Source organism: Bombina bombina, chromosome 3 (assembly GCF_027579735.1).
Source record: "Bombina bombina isolate aBomBom1 chromosome 3, aBomBom1.pri, whole genome shotgun sequence".
Classification (NCBI taxonomy): Eukaryota; Metazoa; Chordata; class Amphibia; order Anura; family Bombinatoridae; genus Bombina; species Bombina bombina.
The window spans coordinates 323,639,093-323,656,147 of record NC_069501.1 but is presented as its reverse complement, the minus strand read 5'-3'; the positions used below and the strand labels follow the sequence as shown (position 1 = coordinate 323,656,147).

The window sequence follows — 17,055 nt, the reverse complement described above, 5'->3', positions numbered from 1 at the left end:
CATCAGACTGGCGTCGGTCGTGACAATGACCCACTCTGGTCTGCGGAAGGTCATCCCTTGTGACAGGTTGTCCAGGGACAGCCACCAACGGAATGAGTCTCTGGTCCTCTGATTTACTTGTATCTTCGGAGACAAGTCTGAATAGTCCCCATTCCACTGACTGAGCATGAACAGTTGTAATGGTCTTAGATGAATGCGCACAAAAGGAACTATGTCCATTGCCGCTACCATCAAACCTATCACTTCCATGCACTGCGCTATGGAAGGAAGAGGAACGGAATGAAGTATCCGACAAGAGTCTAGAAGTTTTGTTTTTCTGGCTTCTGTCAGAAAAATCCTCATTTCTAAGGAGTCTATTATAGTTCCCCAGAAGGGAACCCTCGTTGACGGAGATAGAGAACTCTTTTCCACGTTCACTTTCCATCCGTGAGATCTGAGAAAGGCCAGGACAATGTCCGTGTGAGCCTTTACTTGAGGAAGGGACGACGCTCGAATCAGAATGTCGTCCAAGTAAGGTACTACAGCAATGCCCCTTGGTCTTAGCACCGCCAGAAGGGACCCTAGTACCTATGAGAAAATCCTAGGAGCAGTGGCTAATCCGAAAGAAAACGCCACGAACTGGAAATGCTTGTCCAGGAATGCAAACCTTAGGAACCGATGATGTTCCTTGTGGATAGGAATATGTAGATACGCATCCTTGAAATCCACCTTGGTCATGAATTGACCTTCCTGGATGGAAGGAAGAAGTGTTCGAATGGTTTCCATCTTGAACGATGGAACCTTGAGAAACTTGTTCAAGATCTTGAGATCTAAGATTGGTCTGAACGTTCCCTCTTTTTTGGGAACTATGAACAGATTGGAGTAGAACCCCATCCCTTGTTCTCCTAATGGAACAGGATGAATCACTCCCATTTTTAGCAGGTCTTCTACCCAATGTAAGAATGCCTGTCTTCTTATGTGGTCTGAAGACAACTGAGACCTGTGGAACCTCCCCCTTGGAGGAAGCCCCTTGAACTCCAGAGAATAACCTTGGGAGACTATTTCTAGCGCCCAAGGATCCAGAACATCTCTTGCCCCAGCCTGAGCGAAGAGAGAGAGTCTGCCCCCCACCAGATCCGGTCCCGGATCGGGGGCCCGCATTTCATGCTGTCTTGGTAGCAGTGGCAGGTTTCCTGGCCTGCTTTCCTTTGTTCCAGCCTTGCATAGGTCTCCAGGCTGGATTGGCTTGAGAAGTATTACCTTCCTGCTTAGAGGACGTAGCCCTTGGGGCTGATCCGTTTCTGCGAAAGGGACGAAACTTAGGTTTATTTTTGGTCTTGAAAAGACCTATCCTGAGGAAGGGCGTGGCCCTTGCCCCCAGTGATATCAGAGATAATCTCTTTCAAGTCAGGGCCAAAGAGTGTTTTCCCCTTGAAAGGAATGTCAAGCAATTTGTTCTTGGAAGACGCATCCGCTGCCCAAGATTTTAACCAAAGCGCTCTGCGCCACAATAGCAAACCCAGAATTTTTTCGCCGCTAACCTAGCCAATTGCAAGGTGGCGTCTAGGGTGAAAGAATTAGCCAATTTAAGAGCACGAATTCTGTCCATAATCTCCTCATAAGAAGAAGAATTACTAATAATCGCCTTTCCTAGCTCATCAAACTAGAAACACGCGGCTGCAGTGACAGGGACAATGCATGCAATTGGTTGTAGAAGGGAACCTTGCTGAACAAACATCTTTAGCAGACCTTCTAATTTTTTATCCATAGGATCTTGGAAAGCACAACTATCTTCTATGGGTATAGTGGCGCGCTTGTGTAGAGTAGAAACCGCCCCCTCGACCTTGGGGACTGTCTGCCATCAGTCCTTTCTGGGGTCGACTATAGGAAAACAATTTTATAAATATGGGGGGAGGTACTAAAGGTATACCGGGCCTGTCCCATTCTTTACTAACAATGTACGCCACCCGCTTGGATATAGGAAAAGCTTCGGGGGGCCCCGGGGCCTCTAAGAACTTTTCCATTTTACATAGTGGTTCTGGAATGACCAGATAATCACAAACATCCAAATTGGATAACACCTCCTTAAGCAGAGCGCGGAGATGTTCCAACTTAAATTTAAAATTAATCACATCAGGTTCAGCTTGTTGAGAAATGTTTCCTGAATCTGAAATTTCTCCCTCAGACAAAACCTCCCTGGCCCCCTCAGACTGGTGTAGGGGCCCTTCAGAAACCATATCATCAGCGTTCTCATGCTCTACAGAATTTTCTAAAACAGAGCAGTCGCGCTTTCGCTGATAAGTGGGCATATTGGCTAAAATGTTTTTGATAGAATTATCCATTACAGCCGTTAAATGTTGCATAGTAAGGAGTATTGGCGCACTAGATGTACTAGGGGCCTCCTGTATGGGCAAGACTGGTGTAGACGAAGTAGGGGATGATGCAGTACCATGCTTACTCCCCTCACTTGAGGAATCATCTTGGGCATCATTTTTACTAAATTTTTTTATGACATAAAATACATATAGTTAAATGAGAAGGAACCTTGGTTTCCCCACAGTCAGAACACAATCTATCTGGTAGTTCAGACATGTTAAACAGGCATAAACTTGATAACAAAGCACAAAAAACGTTTTAAAATAAAACCGTTACTGTCACTTTAAATTTTAAACTAAACACACTTTATTACTGCAATTGCGAAAAAGTATGAAGGAATTGTTCAAAATTCACCAAAATTTCACCACAGTGTCTTAAAGCCTTAAAAGTATTGCACACCAAATTTGGAAGCTTTAACCCTTAAAATAACGGAACCGGAGCCGTTTTTATATTTAACCCCTTTACAGTCCCTGGAATCTGCTTTGCTGAGACCCAACCAAGCCCAAAGGGGAATACGATACCAAATGATGCCTTCAGAAAGACTTTTCTATGTATCAGAGCTCCACACACATGCAGCTGCATGCCATGCTGTCCTCAAAAACAAGTGCGCCATACCGGCGCGAAAATGAGGCTCTGACTATGATTAGGGAAAGCCCCTAAAGAATAAGGTGTCAAAAACAGTGCCTGCCGATATAATCATATCAAAATACCCAGAATAAATGATTCCTCAAGGCTAAATATGTGTTAATAATGAATCGATTTAGCCCAGAAAAAGTCTACAGTCTTAATAAGCCCTTGTGAAGCCCTTATTTACTATCTTAATAAACATGGCTTACCGGATCCCATAGGGAAAATGACAGCTTCCAGCATTACATCGTCTTGTTAGAATGTGTCATACCTCAAGCAGTAAGAGACTGCACACTGTTCCCCCAACTGAAGTTAATTGCTCTCAACAGTCCTGTGTGGAACAGCCATGGATTTTAGTTACGGTGCTAAAATCATTTTCCTCATACAAACAGAAATCTTCATCTCTTTTCTGTTTCTGAGTAAATAGTACATACCAGCACTATTTTAAAATAACAAACTCTTGATTGAATAATAAAAACTACAGTTAAACACTAAAAAACTCTAAGCCATCTCCGTGGAGATGTTGCCTGTACAACGGCAAAGAGAATGACTGGGGTAGGCGGAGCCTAGGAGGGATCATGTGACCAGCTTTGCTGGGCTCTTTGCCATTTCCTGTTGGGGAAGAGAATATCCCACAAGTAAGGATGACGCCGTGGACCGGACACACCTATGTTGGAGAAAGGACAAATCTCTGCTCTTTCTGTTCTTTTTCACAGAAAGATTGCTATTCTTCCTGATATTCATTGTTTTGTACAAGCTTTGGTTCGTATAAAACCTGTCATTAAGTCAATTTCTCCTCCTTGGAGTTTGAATTTGGTTCTGGGAGCTCTTCAAGCTCCTCCGTTTGAACCTATGCATTCATTGGACATTAAATTACTTTCTTGGAAAGTTTTGTTCCTTTTGGCCATCTCTTCTGCCAGAAGAGTTTCTGAATTATCTGCTCTTTCTTGTGAGTCTCCTTTTCTGATTTTTCATCAGGATAAGGCGGTGTTGCGAACTTCTTTTGAATTTTTACCTAAAGTTGTGAATTCCAACAACATTAGTAGAGAAATTGTGGTTCCTTCATTATGTCCTAATCCTAAGAATTCTAAGGAGAAATCGTTGCATTCTTTGGATGTTGTTAGAGCTTTGAAATATTATGTTGAAGCTACGAAATCTTTTCGTAAGACTTCTAGTCTATTTGTTATCTTTTCCGGTTCTAGAAAAGGCCAGAAAGCTTCTGCCATTTCTTTGGCATCTTGGTTGAAATCTTTAATTCATCTTGCCTATGTTGAGTCGGGTAAAACTCCGCCTCAGAGAATTACAGCTCATTCTACTAGGTCAGTTTCTACTTCCTGGGCGTTTAGGAATGAAGCTTCGGTTGACCAGATCTGCAAAGCAGCAACTTGGTCCTCTTTGCATACTTTTACTAAATTCTACCATTTTGATGTATTTTCTTCTTCTGAAGCAGTTTTTGGTAGAAAAGTACTTCAGGCAGCGGTTTCAGTTTGAATCTTCTGCTTATGTTTTTCGTTAAACTTTATTTTGGGTGTGGATTATTTTCAGCAGGAATTGGCTGTCTTTATTTTATCCCTCCCTCTCTAGTGACTCTTGTGTGGAAAGATCCACATCTTGGGTAGTCATTATCCCATACGTCACTAGCTCATGGACTCTTGCTAATTACATGAAAGAAAACATAATTTATGTAAGAACTTACCTGATAAATTCATTTCTTTCATATTAGCAAGAGTCCATGAGGCCCGCCCTTTTTTGTGGTGGTTATGATTTTGTATAAAGCACAATTATTCCAATTCCTTATTTTATATGCTTTCGCACTTTTTTATCACCCCACTTCTTGGCTATTCGTTAAACTGAATTGTGGGTGTGGTGAGGGGTGTATTTATAGGCATTTTGAGGTTTGGGAAACTTTGCCCCTCCTGGTAGGAATGTATATCCCATACGTCACTAGCTCATGGACTCTTGCTAATATGAAATAAATGAATTTATCAGGTAAGTTCTTACATAAATTATGTTTTTTCTCTTGTAAGGTGTATCCAGTCCACGGATCATCCATTACTTGTGGGATATTCTCATTCCCAACAGGAAGTTGCAAGAGGAAACCCACAGCAGAGCTGCAATATAGCTCCTCCCCTAACTGTCATAGCCAGTCATTCTCTTGCAACTCTCAACAAGCAAGGAGGTCGTAAGAGAGAGTGGTTAAATATAGCTAGTTTATTTTCTTCAATCAAAAGTTTGTTATTTTTAAATAGTACCGGAGTTGTGCTATTTTATCTCAGGCAGTAAATAGAAGAAGAATCTGCCTGAGGTTTCTATGATCTTAGCAGGTTGTAACTAAGATCCATTGCTGTTCTCACATATGTCTGAGGGGATTACACAGATGAGGTAAAACTTCAGCTAGAGAATGGCGTGCAGTTTATCCTGCTATCAGGTATGTGCAGTTATAATTTTTTCTAGAGAAGGAAAACACTAGAAAATGCTGCTGATACCGGATTAATGTAAGTTAAGCCTGAATACAGTGATTTAATAACGACTGGTATCATGCTTACTCCCAGGGGTAATACCCTTATAATATTTACAATATAAAACGTTTGCTGGCATGTTTAATCGTTTTTATATATACTTTGGTGATAAAACTTTATTGGGGCCTAGTTTTTTCCACATGGCTGGCTTAAATTTTTCCTAGTTTCCTGAGGCTTTCCACTGTGTTACTATGAGTGGGAGGGGCCTATTGTAACATTTTTTTGTGCAGTTAAAATTACAAACTTAGACATCCAGATTCCCTCAAAGGCCCTCTGAATGCTATAGGACATCTCTAAAGGGCCCAAAGGCTTTCCAAAGTCGTTTATTGGAGAAGGTAGGGCTACAGCTTGCTGTGGCAGTTGGTTGTGACTGTTAAAAAATGTCTATTTCGTGGGTGCAATGCTCTGCTAGTCTATTACATACACTGTAAAAATTTCGTTTGATTTACTGCATTTTTTCACTGTTTTTCAAATTCTGACAAAATTTGTTTCTCTTAAAGGCACAGTACCATTTGTTATATTTGCTTGTTAACTTGATTTAAAGTGTTTTCCAAGCTTGCTAGTCTCATTGCTAGTCTGTATAAACATGTCTGACATAGAAGAAACTCCTTGTTCATTATTTTTAAAAGGCATGGTGGAACCCCCTCTTAGAATGTGTACCAAATGTACTGATTTCATTTTAGGCAATAAGGATCATTTTCTGTCTTTTAAAATTTTTTATCACCAGAGGAATCTGACAAGGGGGAAGTTATGACGACTAACTTTCCCCACGTGTCAGACCCTTTGACTCCCGCTTAAGGGACTCACGCTCAAATGGTGCCAAGTACATCTAGGGCGCCCATAGCGTTTACTTTACAAGACATGGCGGCAGTCATGGATAATACACTGTCAGCGGTATTAGCCAGACTACCTGAACTTAGAGGTAAGCAAGATATCTCTGGGGTGAGACAAAATGCAGAGCATACTGATGCTTTAAGAACCATGTCTGATACTGCCTCACAATATGCAGAAGCTGAGGAAAGAGAGCTTCAGTCATTGGGTGATGTTAATGACTCAGGAAGATACCTGATTCTAATATTTCTACATTTAAATTTAAGCTTGTACACCTCCGCGTGTTGCTTAGGGAGGTTTTAGCTGCTCTGAATGACTTATTCCATTGCAGTGCCAAAGAAATTGTGTAGACTGGATAAATACTTGCAGTGCTGGTGTGTACTTATGTTTTTCCAATACCTAAAAGGTTTACAAAAATTATTAATAAGGAATGGGATAGACCAGGTGTGCCGTTCTCTTCCCCTCCTATTTTTAGAAAAATGTTTCCAATAGACGCCACCACACGGGACTTATGGCAGACAGTCCCTAAGGTGGAGGGAGCAGTTTCTACTCTAGCAAAGCGTACTACTATCCCTGTCGAGGACAGTTGTGCTTTTTTAGATCCAATGGATAAAAAATTAGGTTACCTTAAGAAAATATTTATTCAACAAGGTTTTATCCTACAGCCCCTTGCATGCATTGCCCCTGTCACTGCTGCTGCGGCGTACTGGTTTGAGTCTCTGGAAGAGGCTTTACAGGTAGCGACTCCATTGGATGACATACTTGGCAAACTTAGAGCACTTAAGCTAGCCAATTCTTTTATTTCTGATGCCATTGTTCATTTTACTAAACTAACGGCTAAGAATTCTGGTTTTGCTATACAGGCGCGCAGAGCGCTATGGCTTAAATCATAGTCAGCTGACGTGACTTCAAAATCTAAGCTACTTAACACTCCCTTCAAGGGGCAGACCCTATTCGGGCCTGGTTTGAAGGAGATTATTGCTGATATCACTGGAGGAAAAGGTCATGCCCTTCCTCAGGACAGGTCCAAATCTAGGGCCAAACAGTCTAATTTTCGTGCCTTTCAAAACTTCAAGGCAGGTGCGGCATCAACTTCCTCTAATAATAAACAAGAGGGAACTTTTGCTCAATCTAAGACGGTCTGGAGACCAAACCAGACCTGGAAAAAAGGTAAGCAGGTCAAAAAAGCCTGCTGCTGCCTCTAAGACAGCATGAAGGAACGGCCCCCTATCCGGTAACGGATCTAGTAGGGGTCAGACTTTCACTCTTCGCCCAGGCTTGGGCAAGAGATGTTCAGGATCCCTGGGCGTTGGACATTATATCCCAGGGATATCTTCTGGACTTCAAAACATCCACCTCAAAAGGGAGATTTCACCTTTCACAATTATCTGCACACCAGATAAAGAGAGAGGCATTCTTACACTGTGTACGAGACCTCCTAGTTATGGGAGTGAACAGGAACAGGGTTTTTACTAGAATCTGTTTGTGGTTCTCAAAAAAGAGGGAACCTTCAGACCAATTTTGGATCTAAAGATCTTAAACAAATTCCTTAAAGTTCCGTCATCCAAGATGGAAACTATTCGTACCATCCTACCACTGATACAGGAGGGTCAATATATGACTACAGTGGATCTAAAGGATGCTTATCTTCACATTCCAATACACAAAGATCATCATCGGTTTCTCAGGTTTGCCTTTCAAGACAGGCATTACCAGTTGTAGTGCTTCCCTTTTGGATTAGCTAAAGCCCCAAGAATCTTTACAAAGGTTCTAGGGTCGCTTATGGCAGTCCTAAGGCCGCGGGGCATAGCAGTAGCCCCTTATTTAGACGACATCCTGATACAGGCGTCAAACTTCCAAATTGCCAAGTCTCATACGGACGTAGTACTGGCATTTCTGAGGTCGCATGGGTGGAAAGTGAACGAGGAAAAGAGTTCTCTATCCCCACTCACAAAAGTTTCCTTTCTAGGGACTCTGATAGATTCTATAGAAATGAAAATTCACCTGACGGAGTCCAGGTTATCAAAGCTTCTAAATTCCTGCCGGGTTCTTCATTCCATTCCGCGTCCTTCGGTGGCTCAGTGTATGGAAGTAATCGGCTTAATGGTAGCCGCAATGGACATAGTGCCGTTTGCACGCTTACATCTCAGCAACTATGCATGCTCAGTTAGTGGAGCGGGGATTTCACAGATTTGTCCCCTCAACTGAATCTGGACCAAGAGACCAGGGATTCTTTTCCCTGGTAGCTATCTCGGGTCCATCTGTCCAAAGATATGACCTTTCGCAGGCCAGATTGAACAATTGTAACAACAAATGCCAGCCTTCTAGGTTGGGGTGCAGTCTGGAACTCCCTGAAGGCTCAGGGATCGTGGACTCAGGAGGAGTCTCTCCTTCCAATAAATATTCTGGAACTAAGAGCGATATTCAAGGCTCTTCAGGCTTGGCCTCAGTTAGCAACTCTGAGGTACATCAGATTTCAGTCGGACAACATCACGACTGTAGCTTACATCAACCATCAAGGGGGAACAAGAAGTTCCCTAGAGATGTTAGAAGTTTCAAAAATAATTAGCTGGGCAGAGATTCACTCTTGACACCTATCAGCTATCCATATCCCAGGTGTAGAGCACTGGGAGGCGGATTTTCTAAGTCGTCAGACTTTTCATCCGGGTGAGTGGGAACTCCATCCGGAGGTATTTGCACAACTGATTCATCGTTGGGGCAAACCAGAACTGGATCTCATGGCGTCTCGCCAGAACGACAAGCTTCCGTGTTACGGATCCAGGTCCAGGGATCCCAAGGCGACACTGATAGATGCTCTTGCAGCGCCCTGGTCTTTCAACATGGCTTATGTGTTTCCACCGTTTCCTCTGCTCCCTCGACTGATTGCCAAGATCAAGCAGGAGAGAGTATCGGTGATTCTGATAGCACCTGCGTGGCCACGCAGGACCTGGTATGCAGATCTAGTGGACATGTCATCCTTTCCACCATGGTCTCTGCCTCTGAGACAGGACCTTCTACTTCAGGCTCCTTCCAACCATCCAAATCTAATTTCTCTGCGGCTGACTGCCTAGAGATGGAACGCTTGATTTTATCAAAGCGTGGCTTCTCCGAGTCAGTTATTGATACCTTAATACGGGCACGAAAGCCTGTCGCCAGGAAAATTTACCATAAGGTATGGCGTAGATATCTTTATTGGTGTGAATCCAAGGGTTACTCATGGAGTAAGGTCAGGATTCCTAGGATATTATCTTTTCTCCAAGAAAGTTTGGAAAAAGGATTGTCAGCTAGTTAAGCGTCTGGCAGATGTTCCAGACGTTCAGGCATTTTGTCAGGCTTTAATTAGAATCAAGCCTGTGTTTAAACCGGTTGCTCCACCATGGAGCTTAAACTTGGTTCTTAAGGTTCTTCAAGAAGTTCCGTTTGAACCTCTTCATTCCATAGATATCAAACTTTTATCTTGGAAAGTCCTTTTTTTGGTAGCTATTTCCTCGGCTCGTAGAGTCTCTGAGTTATCTGCCTTACAATGTGATTCTCCTTATCTGATTTTTCATACGGATAAGGTAGTCCTGCGTACCAAATCTGGGTTTTTACCTAAGGTGGTATCTAACAAGAATATCAATCAAGAGATTGTTGTTCCATCCTTGTGTTTCACAATCTGGACGTGGTCCGTGCTTTAAAGTTTTTATTTACAAGCCACTAAAGATTTTCGTCAAACATCTGCTTGGTTTGTTGTCTTCTCTGGACAGAGGAGAGATCAAAAGGATTCGGCAACCTCTCCTTCTTTTTGGCTAAGAAGTTAATCCGCTTAGCCTATGAGACTGCTGGACAGCAGCCTCCTGAAAGGATTACTGCTCATTCCACTAGAGCTGTGGCTTCCACTTGGGCCTTTAAAAATGAGGCTTCTTTTGAACAGATTTGCAAGGCGGGGACTTGGTCTTCGCTTCATACTTTTTCAAAATTTTGCAAATTTGATACTTTTTCTTCTTCGGAGGCTATATTTGGGGGAGAGGTTTTACAGGCAGTGTTTCCTTCCATTTAAGTTCCTGCCTTGTCCCTCCCTTCATCCGTGTACTTTAGCTTTGGTATTGGTATCCCACAAGTAATGGATGATCCGTGGACTGGATACACCTTACAAGAGAAAACACAATTTATGCTTACCTGATAAATTTATTTCTCTTGTGGTGTATCCAGTCCACGGCCCGCCCTGTCATTTTAAGGCAGGTAATTTTTAAATTTAAACTACAGTAACCACTGCACCCTATGGTTCCTCCTTTCTCGGCTTGTTTTCGGTCGAATGACTGGCTATGACAGTTAGGGGAGGAGCTATATTGCAGCTCTGCTGTGGGTTTCCTCTTGCAACTTCCTGTTGGGAATGAGAATATCCCACAAGTAATGGATGATCCGTGGACTGGATACACCACAAGAGAAATAAATTTATCAGGTAAGCATAAATTGTGTTTTAAGCCACATTTTACAGAGTAAAAACAAAGGAAGAGAAAATAAAGTATCTAGGGTTTATTCCATGTCAACTATACAAATGCAGGTTGCCTAACCATTTTGTTATTGTTCTGAAAATTGGGTAATACTTTCTATCGTCCTCCTTGACCAAAGCCGTAAATTTTTAGATTTTTTAAAAAATGTTCTCTTGAGATATAGATAATTACTTGTTGCAAGGGTGGCATAAAATCGCTTTTCAGAGCATTTTTGGATTGTCCATAGAAAACAAACTATAAGAGCTATAAAGCTCCATGTGGTGTCTTTGTAAAACTCACCACATCCTTTTTAATGTTATATTTAAGTTCTTTGCTTTGTTGAGCCTTTGTTACTCTATGGCTGTGTAACTATGACTATACACACCTCAATTTTCTACATATTTAGGCCTTCAAAATTCAGTGAAGGACATAATACAAATGGTAGAATACCCCAGGAAAAAAATCTACTTGTTATTAGCAGTTCTTCACTGAATTTTGAAGGCCTAAATGTGTAGAAAATGGTGGTTCGATTAGTCATATTTAGATAGCTATAGTCACAAAGGCTCAACAAAATCACAGAACTTGAATAGTTCATTAAAAAGAACAGGTAATGAGCTTTTCAAAAGCACCATGTAGAGCTAAAAAAATATAGGGGTTTGCTCAAGAAAAGTGATAGCGCTACCAAATTTTTCAGAAAAATAAAAAAATGTCTTTGGGCACTGATCCCCACCTTGCATTATGTTTTTAATGCTAAAGAGTAGATAAAACCTTCTCTTGCCATATTAGATCTGAAAAGTTTTTAGATGAATACTGTTAGGACACTCACTTTATCAATAAGGCTAATTAAATTAATGCTAAATTGGTTTTATTTGCAATCCTTAAGTATAAAACTGACTCTAGTTTTTTTAAATGGCTGTAAAAGCCCTAATATAAATTAAAGGGACAGTTTTCCCAAAATGTTTCTCCCCTTTAAATAGTTTACAATTATCTATTTTACCTGCTGGAGTGTATTAAATTGTTTACAAGTAGCTCCTTTACCCCTATTTCAGCATTTGAAATAGCTGATTTAGCCTGTGGTTTCTCCACCTATACTGAAAGTTTCTGGTCTTACATGCAGGCTATCTAAACATAGCCAGCAGAAGAAATTACACTCCCAGTGGGGTGCAGGATAATTTTCCATTGTCCTCTCTAAGTATTGAGTTTGTGTACATAAAGTGATTACATAATGACATATAATAATATCTGCAAGCTCAACCCTTTTCAATAGGTTGTGGTTTAAAAGCACAAAACCAGCTAATTCATATACACAAATAAAACGGGTTCTTATCTACCATCAAATTCTATGTTTCTATTCATATATTGACTATTGGCTGCATATCTAATCAGAGTTCAATATAGGAATGTCTTCATCATTTGTCCATTTTAAGGTCATGGTTAAAGGGACATGAAACCCATAGTTTTTCTTTCATGATTAAGATAAAGAATACAGTTTTAAAATGTTTACAATTTACTTTTTTTTATCAAATTTACTGCGTTCTCTTGTTAACCTTTATTAAAAAATAAGTAAGTAGGCACCAGGATTGTGCACATGCCTGCAGCAATATATGACGGGAGTTTTGTAAGAATGTTATACATTTGCAAGAGCACCAAAACAGCAGCATTTCCTGCCATACACGCTACCTACCTAGGTATGCACCGTAGCAAAGAATACGAGAGTAAATTGTATTTTATTTTAATTTGTATGCTGTCGTAAAATAAAAATGTTGGATTTCATGTCCCTTTAATGTAACAGGGATCCTTATTGTTGATATACATAGTGCAAAACTTACAATATGTTTACAATATCAACCATGTGTTTTAAAGCAGACAAAAAGAGCTAGAAGAGCTTGAAAAAGAGAGAAAACGCAAAGAGAAGTTAAGGCGGAAAGAGGAGAAACAAAAGGAACGAGAAGCTAGAAGAAATAAAAAAAAGCTGCAAAAAATGCAAGCGGAGGAGCAGAAGAGATTGCAGGAGAAAATCCGGCTTGAAGAAAGAAGACTTTTACTGGCTCAAAGGAATTTGCAGTCCATCAGGCTAATTGCAGAGCTGCTGAGTAGAGTTAAGGTGAATTATACTACGTAATCCTTTTTATATATGTATATTGCTGATTATTCGCTTTGTCTCTCAATAATCTTACCATTCTTTTAATGTCTATAATGCAGTAGCGCTGTGCATTGGTTTACAGTTGTAATGCTTACAAACACTAATAGGAAACACCTATCGGCTAATTACCATTAGTGTACAACTGTTTCTAGAATTTTATATTTAAACAACTTCATATTTTTTCAGGTATAACCAAAAAATTGTGTGCTTAAATGCTGCTTTTTCATGTGGATGTCTCCCCCCCCCCCCCCGCCCCACACACACACACATATTTAAAATAGTGTATTTTCAAAAGCTACTTTATTCATTGTTTTTTGAGGGGTTTTTTTGTACTTGGGGTTGGGCACAAATATTTGTTTATTATAAAGCACAAATTACATACTGTAAATGGCTAATATTGCAATGTTCTCATACATTCACTTTCAAATATGTTACAATATAATCAATACGCTTTACAAGTATTTAGTTTTTCAGCATCTGATTGTTACTATTTATTATTTTTAATATATCAGTGTTCATTTCCCCCCTCATATTTTATTTATTGGCTCTGTTTATTTTATGCTAGGATATGCTTTTGGTAGAAAGCAGCATTGAGACGACAAAAAATGAAAATGCTTAAAATTTAAAATGTGTTTTTTTTGTTGTTCCAGGCAGTGAAACTTCATGAGCAAGAAGAGAAGGAAGCTGAAAGGATTCGTCTTCTTGAGTTAGAGGAGAGAAGAAAGGAACAAGAGGCAGAATTGAAACGTGTGGAAGAGGAAAAGCAGCGAGCTCTGGAGCTTCAGCGCAAAGAGAAGGAACTGAGAGAGAAGCTCTTGAACAGTCTGTTTACCAGAAACTTGCTTGCTGTCTCTCAAAGCAAAGAAGAGCCCAAATCATTCCAGTGTTACCCTCTTCAGCCTAGTGAAAACATTCCTCGGGCTGCTTCATTAAGCTATGTCACATCTACCTCCACTCAGACTTCTAGAGCCCAGATACCTTCAGACTACGAACAATTTATGGCACAAAGTACCTATGCAAATTCAAATCTACAGAGTTTAAATGGGATCTATTCTGCAGATCCTTCTTTGCAGGAATGCAAACTTAATATCAGTAATGTAAACCTTGGTACGCAGTTGTACCCACATGCCAACATTTTGTCAAATACTACTCTACATAATACTTCTGCAGGAAATGATCAAAATGTTAACTTGAATAAATCACATGCTAATGAAAGCAACATTGAACTAGAAAGTCCAAAAGGACAATGGGTCTCAAGTAAATATTCTCATGCTCAGGGCAAAATACAAAAAAGTGAGATGAAGCACAGAAGAGATTCAAGCAGTGAGGAGGATAGACATAGTAAAGGAAGAAAAAAGCATAAAAAACATTCCTCCAGGGATCGCAGCCCTGGTCGAAAAAGTGTTAGCCCAAAGTCAAACAGGCATAAAAGTTACTATGACAAAGATACACGGGACAAACACAGCCATAAGAGAAAAAGACACCGCAAGAGATCATACAGTAGAGAGAGGAAGTCCTGGCGTAGTTAAATGCGTTATGCACACTGCCTACACATGGGATTCTGATACCGCTGTACTTGCAGACTGCGTATTTATTATTTTCTTTATTATATTCCTTGTGGTTTACATTTTTGAAAACTGAAAATACAACACTTACTAAAACTATGCTTAGTTTTTGTAGTGCTTTGATTTCAGGCTGTTTTCTATACCAGCTTTCTTTTAAGGGACCGTTACACATATTTCTATGTCAAAGATAAAAGAATGTAGCAGCTATGTGTACTGTCAAAACTTAAGTTTTATTTTTATTCATACCAACTTTATGGCATTTTTAATTAATTTTGCATGCAATATTTATTTTTATGGCATTGGTATAATGTAGTGAAAGCATAAACTTTTTTCAATATAGTCCTATTCTAGTTTTACTAAATGAGTTGTTAATTTACAACCACAGGTAGATAAAATGTATGCTAAAAATGTGTGTGTGTATATACAGGCATGTGTGTGTTTATGGAGGCAGGGAGGGGGGGTTGGTTAAGGAAATAAGTTAACGTCTTACTTAACAATTTCTTCTTAGTATGTTCTATATATGTGTGTGTGATTATAAAATATTGTGTGGTTAATATCACTATGGTTTACAAGTTATAATAGGACAAAATACTAGTCAAAAGCCAAATGTGTTTCTTAATTTATGTATGAGTGTGTATGTGTATATATACAGGTAGAAAACTCTTTTTCCAAACTACTTGGGACCGGAAAATATTTTGGAATATTTGCCTATTTAAAATGAGACAGTTTGGAGAGGGGGTGGAATCAAGTAGTGTAAACAACAATATCTTAGGTTATTTAGGCAATATTTTCATGTAAGCTAAATATAATTTTATATCATTTTTAATACTTTTGCATACATAGTACCCTTAGAAAGATACTACAGTACTGTAATCAGAAATGTAATATTACCTGTTTTAAATAAAAATTCTTATTTGCATTCTAAAAAAAAACAAAAAAACAGACCAAAGACACAGGCAGAGAAGACTGTGTTACAAGCAGGATACATATTCATTTTTGATAATTTTATTTTAAAAGAAATATACAAAGTTTGGATTTTGCAATTCCGCATTTGGGGGATATGTTTGTTCTCCACAGAAAAATATGACAGCCTGGTGGCATTATGAAGTAGCCAGGTGGGGGCAGTGTAATATTTTCTAATATATCATTTTCCGCTATTCAAAGCACAAATTAATTGCATAATATAACATAAATGTATTTAATGATAATTTGTGCAATAAAAATTGAACATTTTTAATACTAGATAATTTTAGCTTAATGTTGGCTAAAATTTTAGCTGTGTGGTCAGTAAAATGAGCTTGGTAGTGCACCCGCTAAAAAGGTCCTGGGGATAAGTGTTTTTTTTTTTATATATATATAGATACCGGTATATCTTTCTTTGTCAAATAGCTGGAGTAGGGGTTTGGGTGATTCAACAGCAAAGCACCTCCATACCATCAAGCCTACTTTTCCATGATTTTGCAGTAGGAAGCACAGATCCAGACATCATCCGTTCACCTTTTCTGCATCTCAAAGATATATGGCGTTTGGATCTAAAGGACACTTTTCCACTAGTCTGATGGTCCCTGCCTGTAGTCGTTGGCCCAAGCAAGTCTCTTTGTAATTATCAGTAGTGCTTTCATTGCAGAAATTCTACCGTGAATTCCTGATTCAGACGGTCCCCTTTTGAACGACTAATGTCAAGAAATATGTACTCTTAAATCAGAGATACTGTCAAGTGGCAATTTTGAGGCTAGTGACTAAATTATCCTGTGCAGCAAAGGTAACTCTTAGTCTGCCTTTCCTGGTTAGTTTGTTTCATCATAGCACTTAAAAGAAATATCTACTTAAAGTTGTTATTGTTTAAAAATATAGATAATCCCTTTATTACTCATTCCCCAGTTTTGCATAACCAACACTGTTATATTAATATACTTTTTTTCCTCTGTGATTACCTTATATCTAAGCCTCTGCAGACTGTCCCCTTATCTCAGTTCTTTTTATAGCCAATCAGTGCTGACTCATAAATAAGTCCATGAGAGTGAACACAATGTTATCTATATGACACACATGAACTAGCAGTGTCTAACTAAAATCTGTCAAAATGCACTGAGATAAGAGGCAGCTTCATTGCTTAGAAATTAGTTTGTCTAACTAGGTTTAGCTTTCCACAGAGAATACCAAGAGAACAAAGCAAATATGATTAAAGTAAATTGGAAAGTTGTTTAAAATGGCATGCCCTATCTAAATCACGAAAGTTGAATCTTGACTTTACTGTCCCTTTTAAGGTTTTTGCCACTGCACATTAAAAACTTTCAAAGTTAATTTTCTGCATTGACTGGCCTTGATTTCTAAATGATGAACCATCATTTCTGTTTGTTATGGTTAGCTGTTGTAGACATATTATTGACAATGATGACATTCTACCAATTAAGACTGTTTAAGACTCAACCCTACCTTGTTACAACACAACTAATTGTAGTTAGTTTCATTTAAAACCCATGTTTCTCTTGTTAAGTGTATCCAGTCCACGGATCATCCATTACTTATGGGATATTAACTCC

General features: G+C 39.4%; 1 protein-coding gene across 2 annotated transcripts in view; it reads left to right on the top strand.

Moving 5' to 3' along the window:
* Window positions 1-16,816, top strand: part of AKAP17A (A-kinase anchoring protein 17A) — a 42,164-nt gene extending 25,348 nt beyond the window's left edge. Inside the window, exons 4-5 of one of the 2 annotated variants that reach the window (XM_053706432.1) lie at window positions 12,671-12,908; window positions 13,598-16,816. In XM_053706432.1, the coding sequence (XP_053562407.1) occupies window positions 12,671-12,908; window positions 13,598-14,476 (1,117 nt within the window). In that variant the 3' untranslated portion in view covers window positions 14,477-16,816. Of the gene's footprint in view, window positions 1-12,667; window positions 12,909-13,597 lie in introns of both variants that reach the window. The other variant, XM_053706431.1, reaches the window with a different exon arrangement.
* The last annotated feature ends 239 nt before the right edge of the window (window positions 16,817-17,055 follow it).